Source organism: Cornus florida, unplaced genomic scaffold, assembly GCF_030987335.1.
Source record: "Cornus florida cultivar Cherokee Brave unplaced genomic scaffold, ASM3098733v1 CherokeeBrave_3.0.0_Hap2_Chr11, whole genome shotgun sequence".
Lineage (NCBI taxonomy): Eukaryota > Viridiplantae > Streptophyta > Magnoliopsida > Cornales > Cornaceae > Cornus > Cornus florida.
Window position 1 is genome coordinate 137055070 of NW_026775581.1, and position 25375 is coordinate 137080444.

The 25375-nt window shown below is 33.5% G+C and overlaps 2 protein-coding genes across 5 annotated transcripts; one reads left to right on the plus strand and one right to left on the minus strand.

Moving 5' to 3' along the window:
- Positions 1-245: 245 nt before the first annotated feature.
- Positions 246-7926, minus strand: LOC132283620 (L-aspartate oxidase 2-a, chloroplastic). Of its 3 annotated transcripts, none has more exons than XM_059785606.1 (8): positions 7732-7926; positions 6895-7038; positions 5971-6325; positions 3714-3956; positions 3376-3432; positions 3173-3253; positions 2302-2363; positions 246-1575 (listed from the first exon to the last, which is right to left on the minus strand). In XM_059785606.1, exons 2-8 carry the CDS (start codon positions 7026-7028, stop codon positions 564-566), a joined length of 1944 nt encoding a protein of 647 aa, XP_059641589.1. In that variant the 5' UTR covers positions 7029-7038; positions 7732-7926; the 3' UTR covers positions 246-563. The 3 variants fall into 3 exon arrangements, with proteins under 3 accessions (XP_059641589.1, XP_059641590.1, XP_059641588.1); XM_059785607.1 differs by having other exon boundaries at positions 6895-7041; XM_059785605.1 differs by lacking the exon at positions 7732-7926 and adding an exon at positions 7654-7726.
- Positions 7927-16891: 8965 nt separating this feature from the next.
- On the plus strand, positions 16892-24576 carry LOC132283398 (uncharacterized). 2 transcript variants are annotated; one of them, XM_059785336.1, is made up of 15 exons: positions 16892-16981; positions 17100-17243; positions 17931-18075; positions 18207-18274; positions 18397-18450; positions 18543-18626; positions 18726-18811; positions 19201-19281; positions 20348-20478; positions 22804-22845; positions 23038-23114; positions 23238-23328; positions 23406-23487; positions 23953-24025; positions 24220-24576. In XM_059785336.1, the coding sequence occupies exons 2-15, from the start codon at positions 17149-17151 to the stop codon at positions 24386-24388; spliced, it is 1278 nt and encodes a 425-aa protein (XP_059641319.1). In that variant the 5' UTR covers positions 16892-16981; positions 17100-17148; the 3' UTR covers positions 24389-24576. The 2 variants fall into 2 exon arrangements, with proteins under 2 accessions (XP_059641319.1, XP_059641320.1); XM_059785337.1 differs by lacking the exon at positions 16892-16981 and having other exon boundaries at positions 17023-17243.
- The last annotated feature ends 799 nt before the right edge of the window (positions 24577-25375 follow it).

Here is a 25375-nt window from a genome sequence, read left to right on the forward strand (position 1 = left end):
AAAACAATAGGGAACATTGGTATTGTTGAACTAATGGTGTCATTCTGACGTATAAAAAATTAGAGGAAGAGAGAAACACCAACATAACAATTTACAGTGAAAATTTCTCCAACCCACAAATATAATAGGTACACAACAGTTATTTCCAATGCTGCTAAGTGATTATTGTAATTAATCATAGCCCTTGTACCATACAAATTGTTGTGGCCAATGAACAATACATAGACTACACTGAATGCTAAAAATTTAAATCATTTACAAGTCACTGGTAATAAATTATATCAAAAAATAAAAAATTAAAATGATGTTTCCCAAGGGTACAAGGATTATACAATCAGTAATACTGGCCTGAAATCAACTTTTCCTTATTTGGAACAAAGAATGTAGAGGGAAAAAAGTAAAACTGAATATAATTATAAAAAGCAACCTGGTGCATTCTCTCCAAAAAGCTGAACAACCAAATTCAATCTTCTGGAAAGTTGCTGGAATGCTAATTTTCAAACATAAAATGTTAAAAGGTACCTACACATTCATGTTTGTGCAGGAAGAATAGATATGCACTTCTAGAACAAGTGTGGCTGGTGAAGTTGCCGCGAACTCCATGTGCTATATACAGACGAAGAAGGGAAGATAATTGTTGGCAGCCTCTTGCTTTCTTCAACATGAGGGAAATCAGTAGTGTAATGAAGGCCACGGCTTTCATGTCGAGCAAGGGCGCTGCTCACCACCAGCTTAGCACAACAAAAGAGGTTCCTCATTTCGCAAGCCTCGAGCGCTACCATCCTTGGCTCCCACCCTTGCTGGAATAAATATGCTTCCCATTCCAACTCCAACTCCCCAATCCTCTGCTCTGCAGTTTTTAGCCTCGTTGTTGACCGAACAATTCCGACATACTTCCACATGATTGATTGCAATTCTTTCCTCACTTCCCTTGTCCTCTTCGTGATTTTCCCCAATACACTGCTCCCAAGTGACATGGGCACAACTGGTCGATCCCACCGATCAGAAGCACTTGAGTCAATACTACAGCTATTCTTGTGATCTATTGAAGGTTGTACAGCTCTTCTTGCAAATACTAGTGCTTCAAGCAATGAGTTGCTAGCAAGCCGGTTTGCCCCATGCAAACCAGTACATGCAACCTCACCTGCCACATATAGACCACGTACATTTGTCTCCCCTTGGAGCCCAGCACGAACACCTCCACACATGTAATGAGCAGCAGGAACCACCGGAATTGGTTGGCGGGTTATATCTAGGCCATACAGGAGGCACTCAGCAGCTATGTTGGGGAAGTGAGAGAGAATTTTTTCTCTGGGTTTGTGACTTATATCAAGTAGCACATACTTCTCATTGCGCTTTTTGAGTTGATCATCAATACTTCTCGCTACCACATCCCTAGGAGCAAGCTCTTCCCTATCATCATACATGGGCATGAACCTTTCCATGCTTAAATTGTAGAGGATGCCTCCATCACCCCTGACAGCTTCAGTGATAAGAAATGCATTTTCCCTGGGTTTGGTTGGAGCGATTGGAAGACCTTCATCAGCTAAAGCAGTTGGGTGGAACTGCACAAACCTAATAATAAATGCCACAAAATTAGTGTTCCTCAAAGAAACATAAACATCTTAGAAACCTAGGTAAGTCATTACATGGGGCTAACTGCTATTCTAGAAATATGTCATGACAACAGGTGCATCATCCATCCATTTGCAATTTATTACCTAGCAATGCTCAATAGTTTATTGTTGAAGGAAATAAATATTAAAGTTACACCCACTCTAATAGCTTAAACTTTTAGAGTAGATGGTAGTTAAGATGGTATCAGAGCCAAAGGTCTCGAGTTCAAAACCTCGCCGTCACCCTAATTTTTATTTATTTTTAAATAAATGTTAAATAAATAAATAAATAAAAAGTGAAAAACACGTGTTGGACCAAATAGAAGGCCACACGTGAGGGGGCGTGTTGAAGGATATAAATATTAAAGTTACACCCTCTCTAATAGCTTAAGCTTTTAGAGTAGATGGTAGTTAACATTTATGAAAATGAAATCATCAAGCTTTACTTAACATTTGAAAGGAACAACTCCATATTACTACAATTACACCATTCCAAAAGATGAACTAGTGATTTTTAATGCAACAGAAACAGGCAATCTGATTTCAGTTCATCTCTAAGAACCATCAGAATGTTCAAAAAGTTATAGAAGCCTATGTAGCATGAACTAGTTGTTTTTCAGTAGAACAAGTATGACACAGTGATGATAGAAGAGAATTTTCTAACAATGCATGGATGATTACTTACTCCATATTGGAAATCACAGCTTGAGCTCGATGGGCCATAGCCATTCCATCTCCAGTGGCTACCTATAAGAACATATGAAGAATGAATAAAGGGTGCAGGTTTAATCTTTTCATAGCATGCCCAAGGAAGGAAAACTCAACTCTATATTTCCCCAGTCAATTGGTATATATATGCTTTCCAAGTTGAGTTGGTTTAACCAATTAAAAGTAGGTGATAAGATAGTTTAGAATTTAAGAATTGCAATTTGAAGCAATACTCACCAAAAAAAAAGGAAGGGTACAAAGTAACAAACGCAGAAAAAGAAACAGAAACGAAGCAGATTTTAATTTATCCTCATACTTTAGAATTAATAAAGCTCATAATGAAGCTTGACCATATCAATTCCCAGTCTTGTAGAAGTTTTCCCTTGACAGGATATATATAGGATCAGTGTAACAAGATGAAATAAATCTTAAAGTTGTTCTTTATTATTACAATTATAAATTATGAATTGATATTTGCTTTCTAGTGACTCCAACCTGAAAATTGACCTGTCCCTTCATATTCTAAGGCAAAAAATCTGGGATTTTTCCTCCCCATGGAGCTTCCAAACAACCTCCAAGTCTTCCCATTTTTAGTTATCAACATTGTCTTTAACATGTGCAACTTATAAAATGCATGTAGGTGGATGTCATTAGGACTGTTAAAAAGGCCAAACACCATACTTCAAAGCTACTAATTGTCACAGGTGATTTCATGCCCCAATTAAATTCAATGGCAAACTGTATCTCTTAGAAATAGGAGATAGCACATGTTAGAAAAAAGTTTTTTTTTCAAAACAAATATATATATATATATATATAAAAGGATCAAAATCAAAACCAGAAAATACCAGAGGATTTGTAGTAGTTGGATAAATATGTCCAACCCCGCCTGATGCAAGCAAAGTCGCCTTTGAAATAAACCGAACAACCTAAAAGTCAATCACGAAAAAATAAGTAAAGATAAAGTCTGCTAGGCAAATGATCAAAAAATTTACTTTGAAAGAAAAAACAAGAAAGATAAATGTATATGAACTAGAACCACTATTGTTACCTCTTGTGTTTCAGCATTCAAAGTGTCAACACCATGACAAACTGCACCCGAACCATCCTGCAAACCAGCTATACATACTCGTGTTAGTGAATTGCAATAGATTGCTTGCACGTCCCATAGGTTCAACATAACAGTGTCAAGTCTGCACTAATAAAATATACAAACTATCTTCACAACATTAACTGTGTCCCTTGCGTGCTAATGCAGTATATGTTAAAGTCAATATTATTATATGTTCATTCCCCTAAACCCAACCCAAACATGAGCATTTACAATAAAGAAAATAAATTACTGCCATTTTTTGTACAAACAAGAATGGAGCATGTTAGAAAAAGAACCTGAGAAGTCAGCAAATCTATTGCAAAATGGTGTTCAAACATGAAAATATTAGGATCATTGATAACTGCCTCCAATAGTGCCCTCTCAATTTCCCTTCCTGTCATATCAGCAGCATGGACAATTCGGTGATGCGAGTGGCCTCCTTCTCTTGCCAGATGCAAGTTTCCATCCTCCCCGTGATCAAATGATGCACCCATAGCAATCAATTCTCTGATTCTGTCAGGTCCTTCTGTACAGACCACCTGGACAATATAACCAGAACTTCAATTAAAGCTCGATACTCAAGAATGAGCAAAGGTTGCATTCTCTACTTTAGCTAGAACTCAGAGTTAATTAGTTTCGACATGCCAATTGTCATCGGAGTATATGCATGCTTTAAGAACCATACTCACAAGATATCCAACAAAATGTTTAAGTTTTTGCAAAAAATTAGATAATTAAAATTATTCTCTCCCAAAATTCTTCCCAAAAATCTGGAAAAAAACAAACAAATTGATCAAACAACATAAGACATGCAGTCTTACGTTGCTAATTGGTCTGCCGATTTAGTAATCAAACTTCTCGACAACATGATGATATAATATATGAGCACTTCGGAACTGGGAGGCTGGAAAATGCTACATGAAAGCCACTTTGGCCACTCTTCAGCCAATAAAAAATAATTTGAAAAACCATGAACGATCACACAAGCAGCAGCACAATAACATATAAGCAACTGCAAGATTGATGTGTAACTGATCTAACTAGATATTCGTCCTGTCACGACATACCCGCTGTGTAGATACTATCCGCTTTGCACTCTCTTCATGCTCACGGATTTCAAAACTCATCTACACAATTAGGAGCTGTCCACACATATAAGTGTCAACAACCTCTCCCCCACAGGCGATGTGGGACGTCGCACATCCAATCAAATTCCACATACAAGAACTATCTTCAATGATTCATGTGGTAAATAAATAATCATAAAGAAAGTCTTGTACGGCAAAACAAAACCACAACAGATGATATATTGTTTTCTAATCAGTTTAAGTTCTTTTAACAACAAACATCCAAAGTCCAAGTGTTAATTTTCATTCTTTGCTTTAAAAGGTAGATGGGTGGGACGAGGCACCAAAAAACTAGTTACCAGATGCAATTGAATATAGAATTATCTTCCACTAAGGCAGTCCTTTTCAATCGAATTTTATCATGTAAAAAGAGATCATTTTCAGCCTTACGCACAATTATAGAGACAAAATTCCATCAAGACACTCCTCACTGGTGGAAGCAACTGGTGGGTCTGCAAAGAATATATTGCTATCTGATACTTGGTATCTGAATCCTCAAACACCATTTCCTGACGTTTCTAATTAACAATTTGGGTGCAATCATACTGCAATCTTCGCTCTCCAAAGATTGGATCTAAGGTGTTCTGGCAGGCAAATTGAAAGGTTAAATGTTAACCAACGGGTCAGTGGCCTAGCAGTATCAGCCTCTTACTTTCCAAGGGGAGGTCAGGGGTTCAAGTCTCAGAAGAGACAAGTGTGTGTGAGTACCAACTAGGAAAAAAAAAAACAAGGTTAAATATTACTAAATAATTTTAAATTAGAGATGATAACCCAACATTTTAACTTTTAGCAATTAGAGCATATTCATTTAATTAGAAGTCTAGGAGAGATGTCTTTTATAATTAATCTGCAGATTGACAGAAAGATCAAAACATGTAACCATTTACTTTGTTGCCAGAAAAACATGTAACCATGTACTCAGTACTCTGCGCTTAAGCCTTGAGTTTGCACTCTCAACAAGCATGTCAAGCAATTTGCAACTGGGTGTGCTGGTGTATACATTAGTGTTCTACACTGAAATTTCTAATATGTTTACTATGCTTATGTGAAACAATTTGGGTTTCTTTTTTCTTTTCCTTTTTTTTTTCTCTTTTTTTTTTTTTTCTCTTTTGTTTTTGTTCTGTTGTTGTTGTTGTTGGGTTTGGAGAGGGAGCACTAACAGTGAAGGCATGAGAATTATTGTAACCCTATCATTGCATATTTACATTGGTGTGTAACATAAATAATTTAGTTTTTCAAATGACTATTCACTGTTATATGTGCATCACGTCAGTTCAAGGTTGAACAACAGTGTCAGATTCTCAAGATTTGCAAATAACTGTAGAGAAACCATGTTAAAAATGCAATAAATTTCATTAAAATATATATATTAGAATAAAAAAGAAAAAAAAAAAACTACAGTAAAATTATTAGTCTTGAAGCTTACTCTGACGGTCTCCTCATCGCATAGATAAGCACCTGCTACAATTGTGTCCCGCATGTGATTCTCCACCGAATCCAAAGGGCACAACACAGCACTAACACCACCCTGAGCATAGTTTGTATTGCTCTCATGAGGCTCGGCCTTGGTGATCACTGCAACAGTTCCATGCTTTGCAACTTCAAGAGCATATCGAAGACCAGCAACCCCACTACCAATAATGGCAAAATCAAAATACTTTGTGGAACCATCTCTCAGGCATGATGCAATGACTGTCCTGAGGGGCCTCCAATTCTGATTAACTGGAGAATTGGAAAAGTTATATCGTTGGATCTGCAAGAACTTGGACACTCCACGTGACCTGGTAAATGCACAAAATAGCATACCTTTGAATAAGGTTTACTCAAACAGAAATTTGGATCACTGCTGTTATGACATAAAATATGATCGATAGTAAAAACAAAAATAAACTAAATAAATAGCGCATAAAATACAGTTAACAGAAATGATTGTCAATGCTACTATGACATACGCATGTTATAAATTGCATTGTTGATACGTTACGTAAAAGAAGACTGCATTGTTGATATGTTATGAAAAAGAAGACTCTGCATAATATGTGAAATATGAGGCATTTCTGGCCAGCTTGTTAATGAGAGAAACAAATATTTCAGAATCCATTTCAAACAAAGTGTCATTCTTCTTTCGGTAAAAGGTAATCAATAATTATAAGTTTTCCTGGGACCATTTCTATAGTGTAATTTTCTCTATACCAAATTGTAAGCACAAAAGCAATCAGCATCAAGTCGAAGCCACTATTTTGGCCACAAGGACATATACGATGATGTTATTACAAAAAATTGAAACAAACTCAGGAATTCTGTATCATTACATAAACAAAATAGTAAGACCTCAACCCTCAGCACATACCATGATAGGTCCTTCTGTATGCATCTCTGGAACGCTATACCAGAAACCCGAGAAGTTTGCCTGCAACCTTGTCCCCTGCAAACCCTCTCCCCAAATTGCAGCTTGCTGCTTCCAGCAGCTATACTAGTTGTCATTGCAATCCTTCTGCTAGACAAAGAAGTTAATGAATAAATACTAGATCAGGTCCTCCAATAAAGAAATTTCCCCTTTATCTCTTTCTACCAGTTCTTATAATTAAACACAGAGCATATCATAAACAACATCTATACCACAAATTCAAAGCTTCAAGCTCTCATGGGCCAAAAGATATGTCATTCCCAATTCATATGAACTACCTGTAACCTACATATACCTCAAAGCTTCCTAATTGAAATAAAAAATTCAAATTCCAACTCTTCTTGTTTGTCTACCTTTTTCCTTGGCAAACAATTGGATCTCCAGCTCAAAAACGAAAATTCGATATATTATAGAACAAAAAGAAAGTCTAGAAAAGACACTGAAATTGCTATAATTAACGTAGTAAAAGGAAATAAAGGATAAAAAACAAAAGGGATTAAAAGCAATTTTCAGAAAAGATATAAATTCTAGGCACCAAACAAATAACTACCCATCTTAGAAACAGAGGGTTTGAACCAAATTAAAAATATTCATTGGAAGTCACGAAACAAGTAACTAGAAAATTTTGAACAAAAAGTCTTCTGCAAGAGAACCAAGAAGTTTAAAATCATAAGCAAATTCAAGATTCAAAAAAAGACTCACTGAGACATTAAATCAAACGACTCGTATCTATACTGGAAAATATGTAAGACACGCATATACAGCACATGTTGTACATACAATGATCTCTTCTGGTTTCGGATGCAATCCCTTGAGAAGCGTTGATTTGAAAATGGTTATCGTTACTCTTGGGATGATCTGAAGCACGAACCTAGCAGAACATAGAAATTGTCTAATTATAGGAGGATACAAAACCTGACTTTTGCTCGAGAAGCATCCTTGAAGTTCGCGCCATCCCCTCCTTAATTGTAATGGCCAATGAGCGCCTCTCGTTTTCTTAATTTTTCTCTCTCCTCCTCGCCGCCGCCTTTTTACTATTTACAGCTTCATTACCTTCCTTAGCACTCTCATTTACGGTTTTCATGCCATATACGTTAAAGGTTTGAATCGTATGATAGTAATTAATGAAATTTTCTTTTTTTTTTTTTTTTTTTTTTTAAGAGCAAATGTATCTGTCCCATAATACATGCACCAATAAATTTATATATCTTTACATATATATGTGAAAAAATTCATATAATGCCCCCTTAAAATTTTTATTTTCTAAAATTATCTCTTCAATTTTGTATTTTTACTCTTTAAATTCTTTTAATTTCCTTTAAAAAAATTCAAATTTTCCTTTTTCAATCAAACTCTAATATTTTTTTATTTCAAAATTTTTTTCCTTTTTAATTTTTTTGTTGATTATTTATTTTTCTTAAATTACTCATTAATTGACATATTATTTTGAGTAATTTTTTTTCGTCTCTTCTTGATTTGAAAAATCTATATTTATTGTCATATTTATTAAATTTTTTCTTTTTTACACTGTGTCTCCTAAATTTAATTTCTGTTCTGAAATAATTACATAATTAATGATTATTATACACACATACAAGGTGTGACATGTAACAATTCATTAAACGTACACAAATTTGAAGGGATTACAGCCTTTATCTTTCCACATACTTTCTAAATTCCTTTAATGTCCAAATATTTTGCACATTTATTGTGGCAATCGGTACACTTACATTTAAATTTGTTAGAAAAGTGAAGAGTTAGATTACCGTTCTAACATGTGGCCCTTCTCTTATTCACATGGCCCTTCTCTTTTTCACATGGCCGGTTGTACGTTTTTTAATCCCCTTAACACTCAATTTGGAATTTTACCCATATTTTCTTTGTGATAGAAATTAGTTAATACCAACACCCCAACTTGATAATAAGTAGTGTGAATGAATATAAATAATAAAAATATTAAATGATTCAATTCTTGAATTAATTTTGATTATTCGATGTGAGTGAATATTTTTATTAAGATAAATGTTAATCGGTCAATTTGCGAAACTCTAAATCACAACTCCTGTGAATTAGTCTGAAACAACTAAAGTGACCACCATTAAGTATAAAAAAGCTATGCTACCGTTAATTTGGGGATTTTGTGTTATTCATTCGTAGGACTAGCACCACCACCTCACAAACTTTTTAACTTTGGTCTTTTAAAAAGCGTGATGGGGGTGGTTGAACATGATAAATCATAGTCATAGTCATAGTCAAAAGGTCAAAAGATGGGACACCAAAGATTCCTGGTCCACTTGACACTCATCATCAAAAAGGGTTCCAAGTGTTTTCTTCAAATAAAGCTGACCACCCAATTTGTTTGGTAAAGCAATTGATGTAATTAGTAAAAAAATTAACACTTTTAATTGGTTTCTCATTTGATTAGTTATTGTTATAATTATTAATGTAATTGAACAAAATAGCACTAAGACTTTTGATAAAACGACATTTCGAAACACAAGTGGCAAAATGACAACAAACCACTCAACTCAAGTTTTCTTTTCCTACTCAACTTCGTAACACCACAACTTTGACAACAAATGAACTTTTTTCTTTGAAGAAATAAATGACTTATATTGTTGACTCAACCAGTCTTAGGAGAAAAATAAAATATATATTGATAATCAGATTCTATCCATTTGGCATTACTATAATTTTTAAGAATAATTTCACTCACACCTTCTAATTTGATCAATTTTTATCCTTAGACAATCAATGAACCGCACGTGGCTTGTTGGAGTATCGTGTGTTTGTGGGCAACGAGGAGAGAACAAATTGAACAAACCATTTCCGTTATGGGGGGCCATAAAGAATTTCAGCCTTATTTTTTAATGGCACTTTTGCAACCATTTGAATTGGATTAGTGAATTACCCAACTGTCGGCCCACAATCGTGACTTGTTCTAATTGAGGGCCCACTTGACGACTTTTGTGAGATGCGCCCATTTGCAGTTTCCAGTCACCACCACCCCATTGGCAGTTAGGCACACACCAATTGCACTTGATCCATGGATTAGAATAGAAAACCATGATAGCGTCATATATTAATTTAGATTTTTCTTATCTTTTTTTTTATTATATACCGACACATAATTAAAATTTTGACTAAACTATAATTTATTTCCTTTTTGATAGCTTTTTTTATCAACAAATTCAAGTAATTTATTAAAAAAATGGTTTTATATCATAAGCTAAAAATATGCACATACCCACATTCCTCTAATTAAGTGCCTGTTTGGTCTTGTGACTAATATTTAAGTGCTTCTCATACTAAAATATTTTGATATCTTATTATTATTTTTAATTTTTTTGTAAATTATTTTTAAAATATTCAAGGGCATCAATATTACTACGCTGCTATTGGGCCAAGCGGTATGGAAATTGTATGCCTAGGTGGTGGGTCAGCCCACGTTTGCTAGTTACATGGATAGCCACGGCTTGACAATCAGCCCAATATGGACTCAATACATTCTTAAAAGGACAAAATTTGTCTACTCACTCACTGGTGAGTATGAAATTCATGTTTACCTCTCTCCTGGCACAAAAATAGTGTGAGAAGTGTCCCTACGATAAAAAAAAATAATAATAATAATAATTGAATGCTTATTGAGTCAACTCAAAAGGATGAAAATCAAATCATAATTTACTCTCTCTCAAACTACTCCGCCAAACCCTAATATACTAATACTGGACTAATACTGGAAGTTTTGAGTTATATCTTTCATGATTTAATGTGTAATCCTTATGTATACTTATCAATTATTTTTTTATCTAAAGTACACCCAATTACATAAAATCTGGTTCACATGATTTAATGTGTAATCCTTATATATACTTATCAATTGTTTTTTATCTAAAGATTTAATATGTAATCCTTATATATACTTATCAATTGTTTTTTTTATCTAAAATACACCCAATTACATAAAATTTGGTTCACATGATTTGTTTATTGCAGGATAGATTTTGGTGGAAAACAAATATCCATGTATCATTAAATTTATAGTTATTTTTTTTATTAATCATCCTGAGCTTGTTTGTATCTTGTAATATTATTTTATTTAAAAATTTTAACTTAAAATATTTTTTTTTGTCAACAAGATTAAAAAGAGAAATCCAAAGTAGAGAGAGAGAGAGAGGATAGGGAGTTAGATTTGAATCATATTAAATTTAATTCCGATAACCTTTCAAATATTTTAATTTTTATTATTTTATATTCTAGGACAAGTGTTCTTATAATTTTGCGTTACATCAGGATAAATATGAACTTCCTACTCACCAGGTAAGTACTGTCCTTCTTAAAACTCGGCGTTTACAAATAGAAACCAGGCAAAAGAGCCAAAAAAAAACCCTGAGCTATAGGGTTGTTGCAAAATGGCCCCTATACTATATTTGAGAGCAACTCAACCCCTTAACTATGCAAAAATTGCATATTGCCCCCTTAGAACTCACGGAAGTATACTTTCCGGCCGTATGAAGGACACAATTACTAAACTACCCCACTTTTTAATTTATTATTAAAATAAATAAATATCAGATGTGTAAAATATCTATAATACCCTCCATGAATTAAGTTATCACTTTACCCAAACCAAGTCTTTGAGGCTTGCGGTTAAAAAAAAAAAGGGGGGGGGGGGGGGGGGGGGGGGGGGGGGGGGTCACTTTGATTGTGCATATCATCTTTGATTTCTTCTATTATTGGTCTCTGTTCGATTATGGGTGTTTCATATTCGTTTTTTAAGGTCCCATCTTGAATCACGATTGTAGATTCAGTTCAAGCGCATTGAAAACCTTTGCTCCAGATCGTAAGTATATGTTGTATAACAATCTTGCATTCCTTTTACTTGAATGTTTCTCAATGTTATTTTGTTTCTTTGCTGGTCATGTGAGATTTGTTTTGATTGGATTTAAGAATAGAATCTTTCAAAGCGTTATATGCAACTTTTTTTTAACTTTTTGCAAAAGATTTCCGTAGTTTTCTGTCTTGTTGTGAAAACTTTTTTGTTTTTTTTGGTTGATTACATTTTTCAATTTTATTTATTTATTTATTATTATTTTTCTGTCTTTGTCTTGTTGCTTATTAATTTCTGAATCTTGCCTACTTTATCAATTTTTTTTTTTTTTTTTGTGTTGAATTATGGTGGGAGCTCAAACTCAGACAATAGTTTACACCTAAACTGTCTAATGTGATCTTAGCATTATGTTGTCTCTTTGTCCTGCTTACTCGTTTTTACTTATTGTCTTGATTTTTTTTTGTCAGTATCCATAATCTTCTTGTTGTTGTGGTTGTTGTTTCTAAAATATTATCTTAAATTTTGTTCCTTTGCAAGTGTTTTTTTTTTTTTCCGTAACATATCGGTGCCAGTTTTGAGCAATTTTGCAGAAGTGCTACAAAAAATGGTTGTCTTACTTGGTATCTTCAACAATTAAATAAATGAAATTTTCCAATTAATAAATGGTTGCAAGATAAATAATTCATAATAATTGGGCTGATGTTCAATTTATTATTAGCCTATTGCATTTTGTCATACTTTTTATTAATATTATTTCTCATAATTATTCACCTGTTTCTCGTCATTTTCTTATTTAGTTACTTAATTTTAGTTGGAATTTTGGTTTGATCTTTACTTTTTCCTTTACATAGCCAACATCAATGCCAGATTCATTTTTCACGATCCAATTTTCCAATGCACATAGATCACTGTCTTCACCTAAACAATGAAAATGGGTGGTTGTTGCTGTCGTTTGGCGGAAAAGAAATAAGAGTTTGTTGAGATGAGGGTCGGTCAAGGAAAAGGAGTAGCTTCAGTCTTTGTGTTGAAGATTTGGTTCAATAGACTTGGAAAGAAGTTTAGTTCAAATTTTGACCAAAAAAAAAAAAAAAAACCATTTACACCTAACATCCAAATACAACCTTCTTGTACATCGCTCTTCCCCCTTAACACACACAATTGAAGAAAATTCTAAATCATTGCCATGGAGTTGGAGATCTGTCCCAAATCATTGATGACTTTGTGGATGAGGGGTTGGAAGTTGGAACACACTGAAGTACTTGACATGTAATAAGTCAATTCTAATTGGGAAGATGAAATCCTAGCATGGACTGAAACTGAAGATGCCAATGATGATATTGATGAAAATGTCATTGATGGTGGCTGTGCCGAGATGGGTGAAAATGTCAATGCTAACTTGGAGCACGGCGTTAGTCAGGTGGGGTGAAGATGTTAATGCTGCCTTGGAGCATGGCTTTGGTCAGGTGGGTGAAGATGTTAATACTGATGTGGAGCATGATCTACATGACAGAGATTACAATTTTTCGGATATTCATTCAACATATTGTATTAAGTTTATATTAAAGTACTCTGAAAAAGAAAAAGAGTGGAAAATTGGAAATTTGGGAAAAACGTTAATTTGCAACCACCATTACATGCATAATTAGAGAGATGGAGATTTAACATTGCAACCACAATTATGTTCCACTAAATAACTATACAATTATTAAATCCAAAAATAAAGTCAGGCGTAGAAGGAGAAACATTAACTTTGAGGTGAAGGAGAAAGATCAACGTTGAAGTGAAATTCACAACAAATGGGTCTTATAAGCAATGGAGGGTACAATGATCATGTGCTAGGGCATTTTTGCCTTTAAAAGCAAAAATTAAGTCAGACAGCTGAAAAATACGTTACAAGGAGTTATAAGGGGGCAATATACAACATTTACATAGTTGAGGGACGGAGTTGCTCCAAAAAAATAATATATGGGGGCATTTTGCAATTCAGGGTGTTTTTTACTCTTTTGCATAGGAATCAAGAAAAGTCAGCCCTCCAAATAAAAACTCGTACGGCTATTTCCTTGTTTCCTTTTTTTTTTTTTTGGTTTCCCTATTATTTTCTTTTTTATATGTAATTTATTAATATTTCTGAAAAAATATGTATGATTCTTATTTATTTGCCTTTTGATTTTTTTTTTTTTTACTTTTAAATTTATCAACAAATATATGAGAAATAAAAAAATTAAAAATACAGTAATATTTTATTCAGCATAATTAAATAGATATGTTCCCTAAAAAAAAAGATAAAAAGATTACGAGTTGTTGGAAAAATAGGAGGAAGAAAAACACAAACAAACAATTAAATAAATATACAAAAAATATATACTAATAAAAAACAAGTCCAGTCAACACTATACCGTACAGATAGGTTAGCCACATAAGGTAACTAGTCAAGTTAGCCCAATTCTTGGCGTGAATAGTTACCTTTATGGATATAGCTAGCCAGGATAGCTATTGATATGCATGCAGCCCTTGGGACATCTTCAATCGACTTTCTGAATTGAGGCTATTTGAATTTGTCATATCAGTATTTTTTTATATCCACGTCAGTATTTTTTATAGTCATATCAGCTTTTTAGAATCTCCAAATTTTAGCTATCGAATATACTCTAATGATGCATTTTTGCTCTCCAAAAATATTAATATTTTTTAAATTTTTAATAAATTTTATTTTTTAATTTTTTCCTAACGGCTATATTTTTAAAACAGTTATATTATAAAAAACAAATTTAACAATAGAATATTTATTATTAAAAACAATACGATACGACATAAATTTAAACAATACAATAAAAATAAAAAACAATACAATACGACTTGAATTAAAAACATAAAACAATTAGAAAAAACAAAATAATTATATGGAATGCTTGAAATAATCTTATGGAAAGCTTAAGTTGCCGCGTGCGCGTATAGATGCTAATTTTCATTTTAGCGTTCAATTAACCATGTTTTCCCGACTTGTGTTGGCATCGATTCTAGATCTTTTTGCATGATTAACATCTCTTCAGCTCTTTGTTTGTTTTCAATCTCTCTTAACTTGCTTTGAAGCTCGAGTTGTCTGGTTTTTTCTTTATTTGCTCTGCGTGTCTCTCGTGATATTTGAGCAGCCTCAAAAGTTTCAGATTGTCTTTGATAAAGGGCTGTTGCATGATCGAATTTGCTAATGAAATCATTTTGACTTTCAGATTATCTGTTATCCTTATTTCGCCTCTGCTTCGCTGCTTTTCGTCCTTCTGGTCGTTGACATTCTTCAACATCCGTCGAATCATTTTCGCCTATGTGTGTCGAACCTTCAACCGAATTTGGTGTCGTTGCTGCATTACTTGATGGAGCAGATGAGTTTGAGTGACCAATAGGCTCACCGTCATCAATGTGGATTCCACTCCTCTTCTTCTGCTATTTTTTTTATTTTATTTTTTTATGTCAATTCTTTTTGACAATGTAAATGCCACTTATTGTTGCTCTTCAAAATGTTCCAACAATTGTCAAACTTAAATTTGGTGCTATTTTGACGAGCAAATAACTATTTCGCTGCTATCATCTAAAAAAATAAAAATCAATAATTATTAGAAGACAAATCTTTAAAATATCTACCAATTAAATTTAATATAATAAATAACTTACCTTGTACTCATTGTCTTGCCCACTGAGATAATTCCTTTCGATCTGGGTCATGCATCCAGAAAATTTGGTAATCATTTGTTGCATGATGGACCAACGATTCAAGTAGGGGATATGATTTCTTTTAGGTGTACCAGCACCATTAACGTGTCGCTCAAAACTTTCTTGAATTCGGATCCATAACGCTACCTTTTGTTGATCTGAACCGATGACCGCATCAGTGCTAATGGCCATCCACGCATAACATAAAGCCTCATCTTCAATCGTGAACCAATTAGGAGACCGAATAGCCTTTTGCTTTCTGGGAGGTTGGGAGTTACTGGATTATGGCACTTCAGCAGGAATGTTGGAAACTTGAGAAGGTTGATGAGACGAAAATTAAGATTCATCTCCAACAAAATTGAGATTCTTCTCCAACAAATAAGAAGGGATCAAAATTATTATTTGATTGGTTAAATTGAGAATTGTAGTTGTAATATGGTGGTGGAGGATCCATGAAATTAAACTTGAGTAAAAAATATAACTAAAAGATTGAGAATATGACTTAGCGATTGTAGTTGTAGGTTGAAAATTAGAGAAGATAGGTTGGATATGAAGTGAATAATAGTAGAAGTTGATGTATTTATAGAGAAAAAATGAAATGGTTTTTTTTTTTTTTTTTTAAATAAAATTATATATATATATATATATATATAATGAATTTAAAAAAAAAAATCAAAAAATAGGTTTTTGTGCCAATATAGCCGTTAAGGCACTGTTTGGGTCAGCCAAACAGTACTTAAAACAGTTATATGTCAGTAGGAATATTTTAAAAAGCAATTTTTTAAAAAAAAACACTTTTATCTATTTTTTTAAAACTTTTTTTTGCCCAAAAAAGCCTTTAAGGCACTGTTTGGGTCAGCCAAACAGTGCCTTAATGACTTTTTGGTTCAATTATTTTGAGAAAAAAAAAGAGACCAAAATCAACCAAAAAATTGATTTTTTTCCTTTTTTTTTTTTTTTTTTCAAGCAAACATGCCTTTAACTACAGTGTTTTGGGCTAAAAGAAAGTTTTGGGCCAGAATAAAAAAATTAAAAGAAAATAGATGGGCTTGTATGGCAGGCCAGCGAATCGCCAACAGGGTTGTGGTATTCCGCGACCCATTCCGCTATCCAACAAGTGGGGCCCAATTTTTGGCTACCCCATTGGAGCAGCCCAGTCTTTAAATTTGGCCCAAAATCGCCGGAATCTACCCATTGGACCTGCTCTTTAGGATCTTTTTTATAGAACTTATTTGTTTAAAATGAACTCGTAATTTTTCTATTTTGTTATTTTATCAATTTTTTTTTTTTTTTTGAAGAAAAAGTGAGTGCGAAGGTGTAATTACTATAATTACGTAGTGCATTTTTAAAGATAAATTTTAAAGCTGCTTATTTGTCAAGCTATTATTGAGCCTCACTTTTTTACTTTAAAAGTCAATTTTCTTTTTGCAGCTTGAAGTAGTCGCGGAGTCGGAGAGATGCGCGGGCGAGGGTTCCAAACTTTCAGTTGCCAAAGTAACTTCCTTCCTACTATTATTCTTCCTCTCTCTCTCTCTCTCTCTCTCACACACACACACACACACACACACACACACTTTCTCTGTCTTTATTTTTGATTAATTTTGCATTGCAGATCGATTCCTTCAAAGGTGTTGCAGAAATTGTAGAGAGAGAGTGAGAAAATGGGGAACTTGTTATCGTGGACCAAAGAACCGCCACCGCCAATGGTGTTGGTCCCACCGCTCTTCGATTTCCCTCCTCTTGCTGCCCGTACCAGGTTTTCCCTAATCCTTCTCATCAATTCCATGTATATAAATATGTATTTGAGCAATATAATATCAGATTGTCATATCTATTTCGAGAATTGCCTACTTTATTGCTAGGTCAACACATTGTTGGGGTTGTAGATTTTTTTCCTCCCAAAGAAACTTATACTGTTAATTTATTGTGTAGGTCGAGTATTTCTAATGCGCTGCTGCAAAATTTTGATTCGTATTAACATTTATGGTTCATTTTAATTTTTAGTTTTAATAATCAGACAATTTACTTAGCCATCTGATTTTGAAGCAAACCTGAGTGTGAATAGTTCAATTTTGGCGTCAAGTAGCATCTGTTGATGCTTTGTGGTGTGATTCACAAAGTTTTGGTCCTGGGTGATTGGTCTGAACTTAAATGTATTTTCTTTCCTTCTTTCTTTCTTTCTTTTTCTTTTTTGTTGAACTAATTTTGTTGTTTTGATATGTGGACTAAATTCCCTTTATTCAGTTAGTGTCTCGTTCATCACATTTAATAGGCAATCTGTGGTCAAATTGGATTAGTTGTTTCCATTGCTACATGGTCTTATAATAATGAATTTTATTTATATGTTTGATCATTGGTTTTTTTATGTACATCACTTAGTTTCTAGCATTATTGAGATTTGAGATAAATTAATTCTAACTGTTGTACGTGTGAGGTGGTGCAGGATGTTGGAGTCATCATATAACTTGTTATTTGGGAAACTTGCTTTGAGATGCCTTTTTGAGGATTACTTTGAAGAAGCTAGGCATTTTAACACAAGAGTCATGCTAAAGCCAATTGATGATCCTCATGTAGATTTGATTGCAACTGTATCCTATAGCTTCTAGTTGTTTCATTGCAACTGTTTAGTCATTTAATAATTAAAATTTTAGATTTTGGTTCAGAAATTATTGGATATAAGCAGCAAGGAGAAATATATTGTTCCCCTTAGCTTGTTTAGGTTTCAGGTCCACTCGATCACAAGCCAGAGGAGAAAATTGTGGGAAATGCACTATTCCGCTGGCAAAGGTACCACATTGTCAGTTTTGTTACTTTTGTGCTGCTCAGCAATGGACCTTATTGTGCTATTTAATCAAAGTCAAAGATGTTATGAAATGATTATTAAATAACATTGAGACATTTCCATTCAGTGATGTTGATGATCCTCACACATTCTTGGACCTTTTCGTATCAAACTCTGAACCGTAAGGATCACTTTGTTGATGTAGAAATATTTTTTTCTGTAAACATATTATGTACCATTCTTCTCTGAGTATTTATTTGCATGTTACACTAGGATTTTACAAATGCGATCGTGCGCTTACTACCCTAAATTTGGATTTGGAGCATTTGGAGTTTTCCCACTGCTTTTAAAGAAAAGGTATATTCCCATCAGTGAAACTATCTCATTGATTCTCAAGCAAGCTGGTATGAAATTATATCAGTAGCTTACTTTTACAAAGCTTACCTGATGATGCAGAGTATCTTCTGAAGATTTTGGTGTTATGGGTTTGAGATACGGCTCGGGGAATCTGTCGATTGGAGCCACACTTATGCCTTTCTCTTGTATGTGACTTGTATTGCGAGTTAATGAGTTTACTCTTATTTGTAATTTTGTATATCAATTGCTGTTCTTTATGCTTCAGTGCTTCTGTCCGTGATCTCTAGTTGGCTTGTAAACTTCACTTCTAATTGTTATACGCATCTCTATCATAACATCTTTGTAGGATTATTTTTCCCCTGTTTATTCGACAGGCAACTGTACACATTTTATTTAATTATTATTTAACCTACATTTTATTGTTGCTGACTGGATTATATCTGGCTGCTTTGAAACATGAGGGATGTTGATTTGTTTACTATGCTCCACAGATTTTGGGATTTAGATGGTGAAATATGAACATACAAGCTGTGCGATGAAAATAAATTTCTAATATGATTAAAATTCTATGTAGTGGGAGATGAGTTCCCAAAGAGTGCGTGGCTGGTAAGCAAGATAGGAAGGTTAACTGCTGGGGTGCAATATGAGCCACAATGTAAGTTTATCACAGCCCACATCTCAACCCTTTGTACAAAATTGGAAGTTCAATTTCTGCACTCTTTACTTGTATGCTACTTGCTTCATTTAGAGAGAATTTCCTTCTGGATGGCTTGTAATTTGCTGGTCTTGTCACATGTTTCAGCTTTTCACCTCTTGCTTTCTCTTTATTATGTATTTGACATTCTATTGGTGTAACTTGGAAATAATGCTAATTCATGTAACCATCAATGACCTAGTGTTGATTTTTCAAGAATATGATATGCATGTTTTAGCACTTTTTGACTGTTGGCACTTGATAAACAATGATTATGTTTCAAACACTCGAAGGATTTTTTTAATTTTAATTTTTGTATGGTTTTTTTAAAATAAGAAAGTTCTGTTTTATTAACTTTCACTAATGAGAGAACTAGATAAAAAGAAAGAAATAATTAAATTGATGTTTAGGAACCATTTTTTCCCCCTTTTCCCTAAGAATTATTAATTTTTAATATAGAAAACAAATATACATGTTACAATGGCATACACAGGAACACAATTACTTGTCAATAGGAGATAAACTCCACACAAAAGGATAGACTCATATCAGGAGATTAAAAAACAAATAAGAATGGAAGAAAATCGAAGAAGATCTCATAACAAATGCTAATAAAGTAGCAGCAATTGTCTTTGACATTATTACTGATGTAAGAAATGCTCTAGTTGAGGCTGATTTCAGCTGTTGCTGCTTTGCACTTCTACAGCAAGGATATGCTGCTGCTTTTCTCAAATTTCTATTTTTCATTAAAATGATTTTAAAAAATTAGCTGTCAGAGGATCAACTTATGCATTTTTTTATTTTTTTTTATTTTTTCCATATGAGTAAAACGTGTTGGTATTTTGGAGGGAAACATCTTTAACCTTTATGTCATTTATTTGAATGAGTTGCTTTACTAAATGTGTTATAAGTTTCTATCCTGTTGAACTTAAGGCATGCTTCACATACTGTTTATGGTTACCACTCGTGCCATTCTTCTGGATAAGACTAATTTTTGTGCTTTCTTTTTTGATACTGTTCAATATAGTTGGAAGCAAAGATCGATCAAGATTTAAAAATTTAGCAAATTGGAACTGTGCTATTGGCTATGGACTAGGATCAAGCAGTCCTCTGAGCCCATCCTTCAATTTTGGTCTTGAACTTGCTCAGAATTCTCAGGTTTGCTAAAATTTGAAGTTTTCTGCACTGTTGTTCTGCCATCGCTTATGCCTTTTTATTTAGTTTCATAATTTATCTGAAGAATTTCTGGAAATGGATTTTCATTGTCTTTTACATAAAGTAAGTCTAATACACATCTTCGTTAACTACTGACATTTTGTTTGTCATGGAATATCTTCTTATTTCATTTTTAGAATAAATCTGAGGAAACCTCATGGTCTAATTCTCTGTCTTCCAATTTTAAATTTATAGATAGAAACTAGAAAGTTTGAGCATCAATCAGAATTGAAGAGAAAAGGATCATTTGATCTTAAATCATAGTTTAGATGTTTGACACTTTGACCTCTATATTCTTCGGATGATATTTCTACGATTACTGATCACCCTCTACTTTCCGAATAACATTGTTTCATTCGTTCCTGGTATCTAGAATGGAAAGGTCATTCGGTGTCTTGTTATATCACTTATGAAGGATTTTAGAATCCTTGAAAACATTTTAGTGTTTCTTTATTTATATATATATATATTGCTTTTTTTTTTTTTTTTCCTTCTGTTTAGTGGCTTCTTACAGTTATACAATATACACAGACTGTATCATATCAAAGGAGTTACCACTTCTCGGCTCACACCAATATTAATCTGGTTTTGTAAGCCATATACTACCCACTCTCTAGCTTGATTGGAATGTCCTTGCCCCTATAAAAATTTGAAAAAAAAAAGAAAAGAAAAAAGATTGATTGACTATGTATTTAACTCAGGATATTTTCTTAATAAAGTATCAATTATGAACAATATATTTTTCATGGTTATTCATGAAAGCATAATAGAACATTGCATTTTGTTTTCGTGTTCTTTTCCCCTCATATCACAACATGGGCTCTGACATGAAAAGAACAACAAGGGTGCGACATTGAATGAGTTTATTTTAGATTTCTTAATGTTTGGGACATGATTGATATATAAATGGTTTCTCTTTATTGCATAAACAGATGTTGGGTAGACTAATAATATATAATATTGCATTTAGTTTATTCAGTACTTTAGATATGAAATCAAGCACTGGCTACACTTCCATGCCTATGGGAGCAAGCAACATGCAATACTTGGTTTTCCATTTTAGGTTTTTGGCTCATTTGCTCCAAACACAGCATCGATGATGTTTTGGTGAGAAGTTTAGACAGGGAGCCCCCAAAATATTGGGCCCTCTAATAATTAAAATTTAGTTAACAATATATATATATTTGATAAGTATAGTTAACAATATATTTAAATACTATTATGTTTTATTTTTATTTCCTCTTCACATGCGGGGTAAGGTTGTGAACATTTGAACCGCCGCAATGGCAGGAGCCTTGAGCACTGTGTTTTTGCCCGCCGTGAGCACTGTGCTTTTGAAGAATTATTTTTTATTATTTATTTCATATTGTAAGTTAGATTTTTATTTTTATTTTTTTGGGCTCATCATAATTGGAGAAATTTAATGCTTGATAAACCTATTAATTAATAAATTGTTGGTCCCAAACAATTATGAATTGTTAGAGAGCTTATTGAGATCACTATGACAATTTGAGGTGCAGTCTGCTCTTATAGAAAAATGATGAATTGCTTCATTACTTTACTGGGGAATCAGACAGAACAACTGATCACCAAAGAATATACAAGTGGATCCAGGGTGTGGGACTCCCACCCATATTTTCCTTATGGTGGACTCTTATACATGGTCATGTGCATATGACTAGACCTGTTCAACTATTTATTCGTTGTCCAACCAAGATACCTACAGACTGCGCTAATGTTGAGTATACCATGTTTGTTTCACTAAATATGGTTAGAGCATAAGTTACATACAACTTCCCAACATAGAGGTCAGTGTGTGCATTCCTGTTCTACTGCCTATTATATGAGTACCTCCATGATAAAAAAGAAAAAATATGAGTACCTCCAAGTTTATATATATTCTTCTCCGCATCTTTTGTGCCTAGTTTAGAATAGAAATCGTCATATGCTCTATGTTTTTTTTTGGTTTATAAGTAGTCATATGCTCTATGCTTTGCCTCACTTCTTTCTTATCTTCTTTATTTTCTTTTTTATATTTTGTCAAAGGTTTCACTATTTTTAGTTTTTTGCCAAACTTTATAGCACGCCTGTTTTGTTTTTACGACTTTTTGGACTTGCTCATTCCACAGCCAAGTTTCTTTAAATAATGGTCCCGTTCCTTGCCTCATTCTATGCATTGATGACTGCAATTTGTTTACTTTATAGTCTTGATTTATATTTCATTATGGACTTTTCTACTGAAATGTTCTTTGCAAACCCAAACTGCAGTTCATTGCCTCATTCTATCAACATGTGGTGGTCCAAAGACGGGTATGTTTCTCTCTACGGCATGCATTCATCCAAGAAAATAAAGTTGGTTAAACACCACATTCTGATGATCGTTCTGAAAAAATTGAGAAAATAGTCGAGTTTTAAAAATTAAATTTTCTTGCCGCAAGTATATTCTGACCGTGGTTAGCAAATTATGCTACTGATGATGGCTGTTTTCTGCAATTTACATAGGTGAAGAATCCGCTCGAAGAAAATGAAGTAGTTGGAATTACAAATTATATTGACTTCGGTTTTGAGTTAAAGACCAGGTATTTTATACTTGTCAAAAAAAAATAAAAAAATAAAAAGACGAGGTATTTTAAGTGATTACTTCATAACTAACCAATGCCGTTTAGAATGGGATTTGAATTCAATGTAACCTTGTGCTAAAGGGTTGATGATGACAAAACATCAAACAACATCCCAGATTCCACCTTTCAAATTGCTGCATCTTGGCAAGCAAATAAAAACGTCATGTTGAAGGTAGCCTATTTAGTGCAATCTTCAATTTGTTTTTTTTGATCATATCAAATTTATAACTATGGAAGTTATCTTAACAGGGAAAGGTGGGGCCTCTTAGCTCGTCTGTAGCTTTAGCATTTAAGTCATGGTGGAAACCTTCATTCACGTTTAGCATTTCAGGTACTTCTAGTTGGTGGTTCATGCATTGATTTTGGAATTCCATATCACAGATTTCAGAACCGTGAAAATTTACCTAATTTTTTACTTTAACTATGTATAACATGCATTTCTTTCCATGTTTTGTGTTTTTTGTTACATTGCGGTCGTTTTTATACATGATAATTTACATTTACTCAAAATGCTTCACTCCATGATACCGTGTCGAATCTTTATTTAGTTTTTAGAGTGTGTGTTTTATGTTGACCAGGCATACCAAAAACTTGGTAGATGGATTGTGAGATTTGCCTAAGTTGAATTGGTATTCTATGTGAGGCACAAATTCACAAAATTCAGAAAATGAATGACAAGTTATATCTTTTCCATTGATGGGTTTACAACTTCAAATTAACAGGAAATGCAACATTTAGTTGTTGTTAGAATTAAGTATATAATGTAACATGTGCAATTATTTCCATTGGTTTACAGCTACGAGAGATCGTGTCATTGGAAAGTCAACTTTTGGATTTGGCATCCGTGTAGACAATATTAGAGAAGCGAGGTTTGTATTACTTTTATTCCTTCTTGTTCCCTTAAAGTTAGAATCTTCGTGTCTGTTTTGAGTTATGATCATATGAACTTGAGTTCTTCTGATAATCGGTCCTAGTTTAATTTTGTTGCTTTATTAATACTACTACTCTCTCTCTCTCTCTCTCTCTCTCTCTCTCTCTCTCTCTCTCTCTCTCTCTCATGCAGTTATCAAAGGGCTGATCCAAATTTTGTAATGCTGACACCAAACAAGGAGCATCTAGCGGAGGGTATCCACTGGAAAATTGGAAAGAGACCTGTGCTGCAGTCTGATGTAAATTCTGAGAATTTTGATGGCATGCCCAGGGAATTAAGGCCCTTGGGAAAAATTTTGTAATACTCTAGTATATTATCTATTTTCTTTTGCCTTTTGTGAAGTAGGCTACTGAAGTAACTGAACACTTAGTGGACTACTACTTTTCTTCGTAAATTTGAACCACTGTTCATATCTCCTAATTTGGGGTGTCGGATTCATAAACTGCTCCACTAATCAGATCTATTTAGATTTTCAACTCATTCAATGGATTTTTTTGTTGATGGTAGAATAAATACATGCATATATATATATATGTGTGTGTTATATACGAATCCCTGATAGAGCTGTGGAGTCGATATAAATTAGTTCACTTTTTTTCCAACCAACACAAGTCACTGATCTACTATTGATTACAAAGTTGTACCATCAACTTGGGTAAATTATTAGTCTTCAGAGGATTCAACGGCATTGAAAAAAAAAAAAAAAAAGAGAGAAAGGAAAAAGCTAGTGGATTCAACACGAGTTTTTCATTTTTATACTCCCTCAGTCCCATATTAATAGTTCATTATCTCATTTTTTGCTGATCCATTTTAATTGTCACATTTCAAAAATTAATACATTACTTTTTATTACATTCCTAATTTATCTCTAAAAAATTAAACTAATTAAAATTTCAAAATAAATGGACCTACTTTTGAAACAAAAAAATAAGTGAAGCCCATTAAAAATCAATAACCTATTTTTTTTTAGGGAAAGACAAATTTAGAAATGCATCTTTTGCCAACAGTTGTTGCCTTAAAAAGTGTGAAATGTGAAATTATACTGTTATTAAGGGACAGAGGAGTATTTTCTAATAAAGATTGTCTTTTTAAAATTAATATTTTTAATTATGTACAAGTTTTGATCTATCTTTTGCACTTGCAATATCAAATGTTACTAAGCTGGATCAGGTAGGTCTGTCTCATTGGCATGTAAATTTCATCCGGAAAAAAGTGTGGAAGCTTCCAGTGTAGCCGTCGTTCATCCAGAACATGGATGAACGAGGCGGATTAAAGATCAAATGGTGGG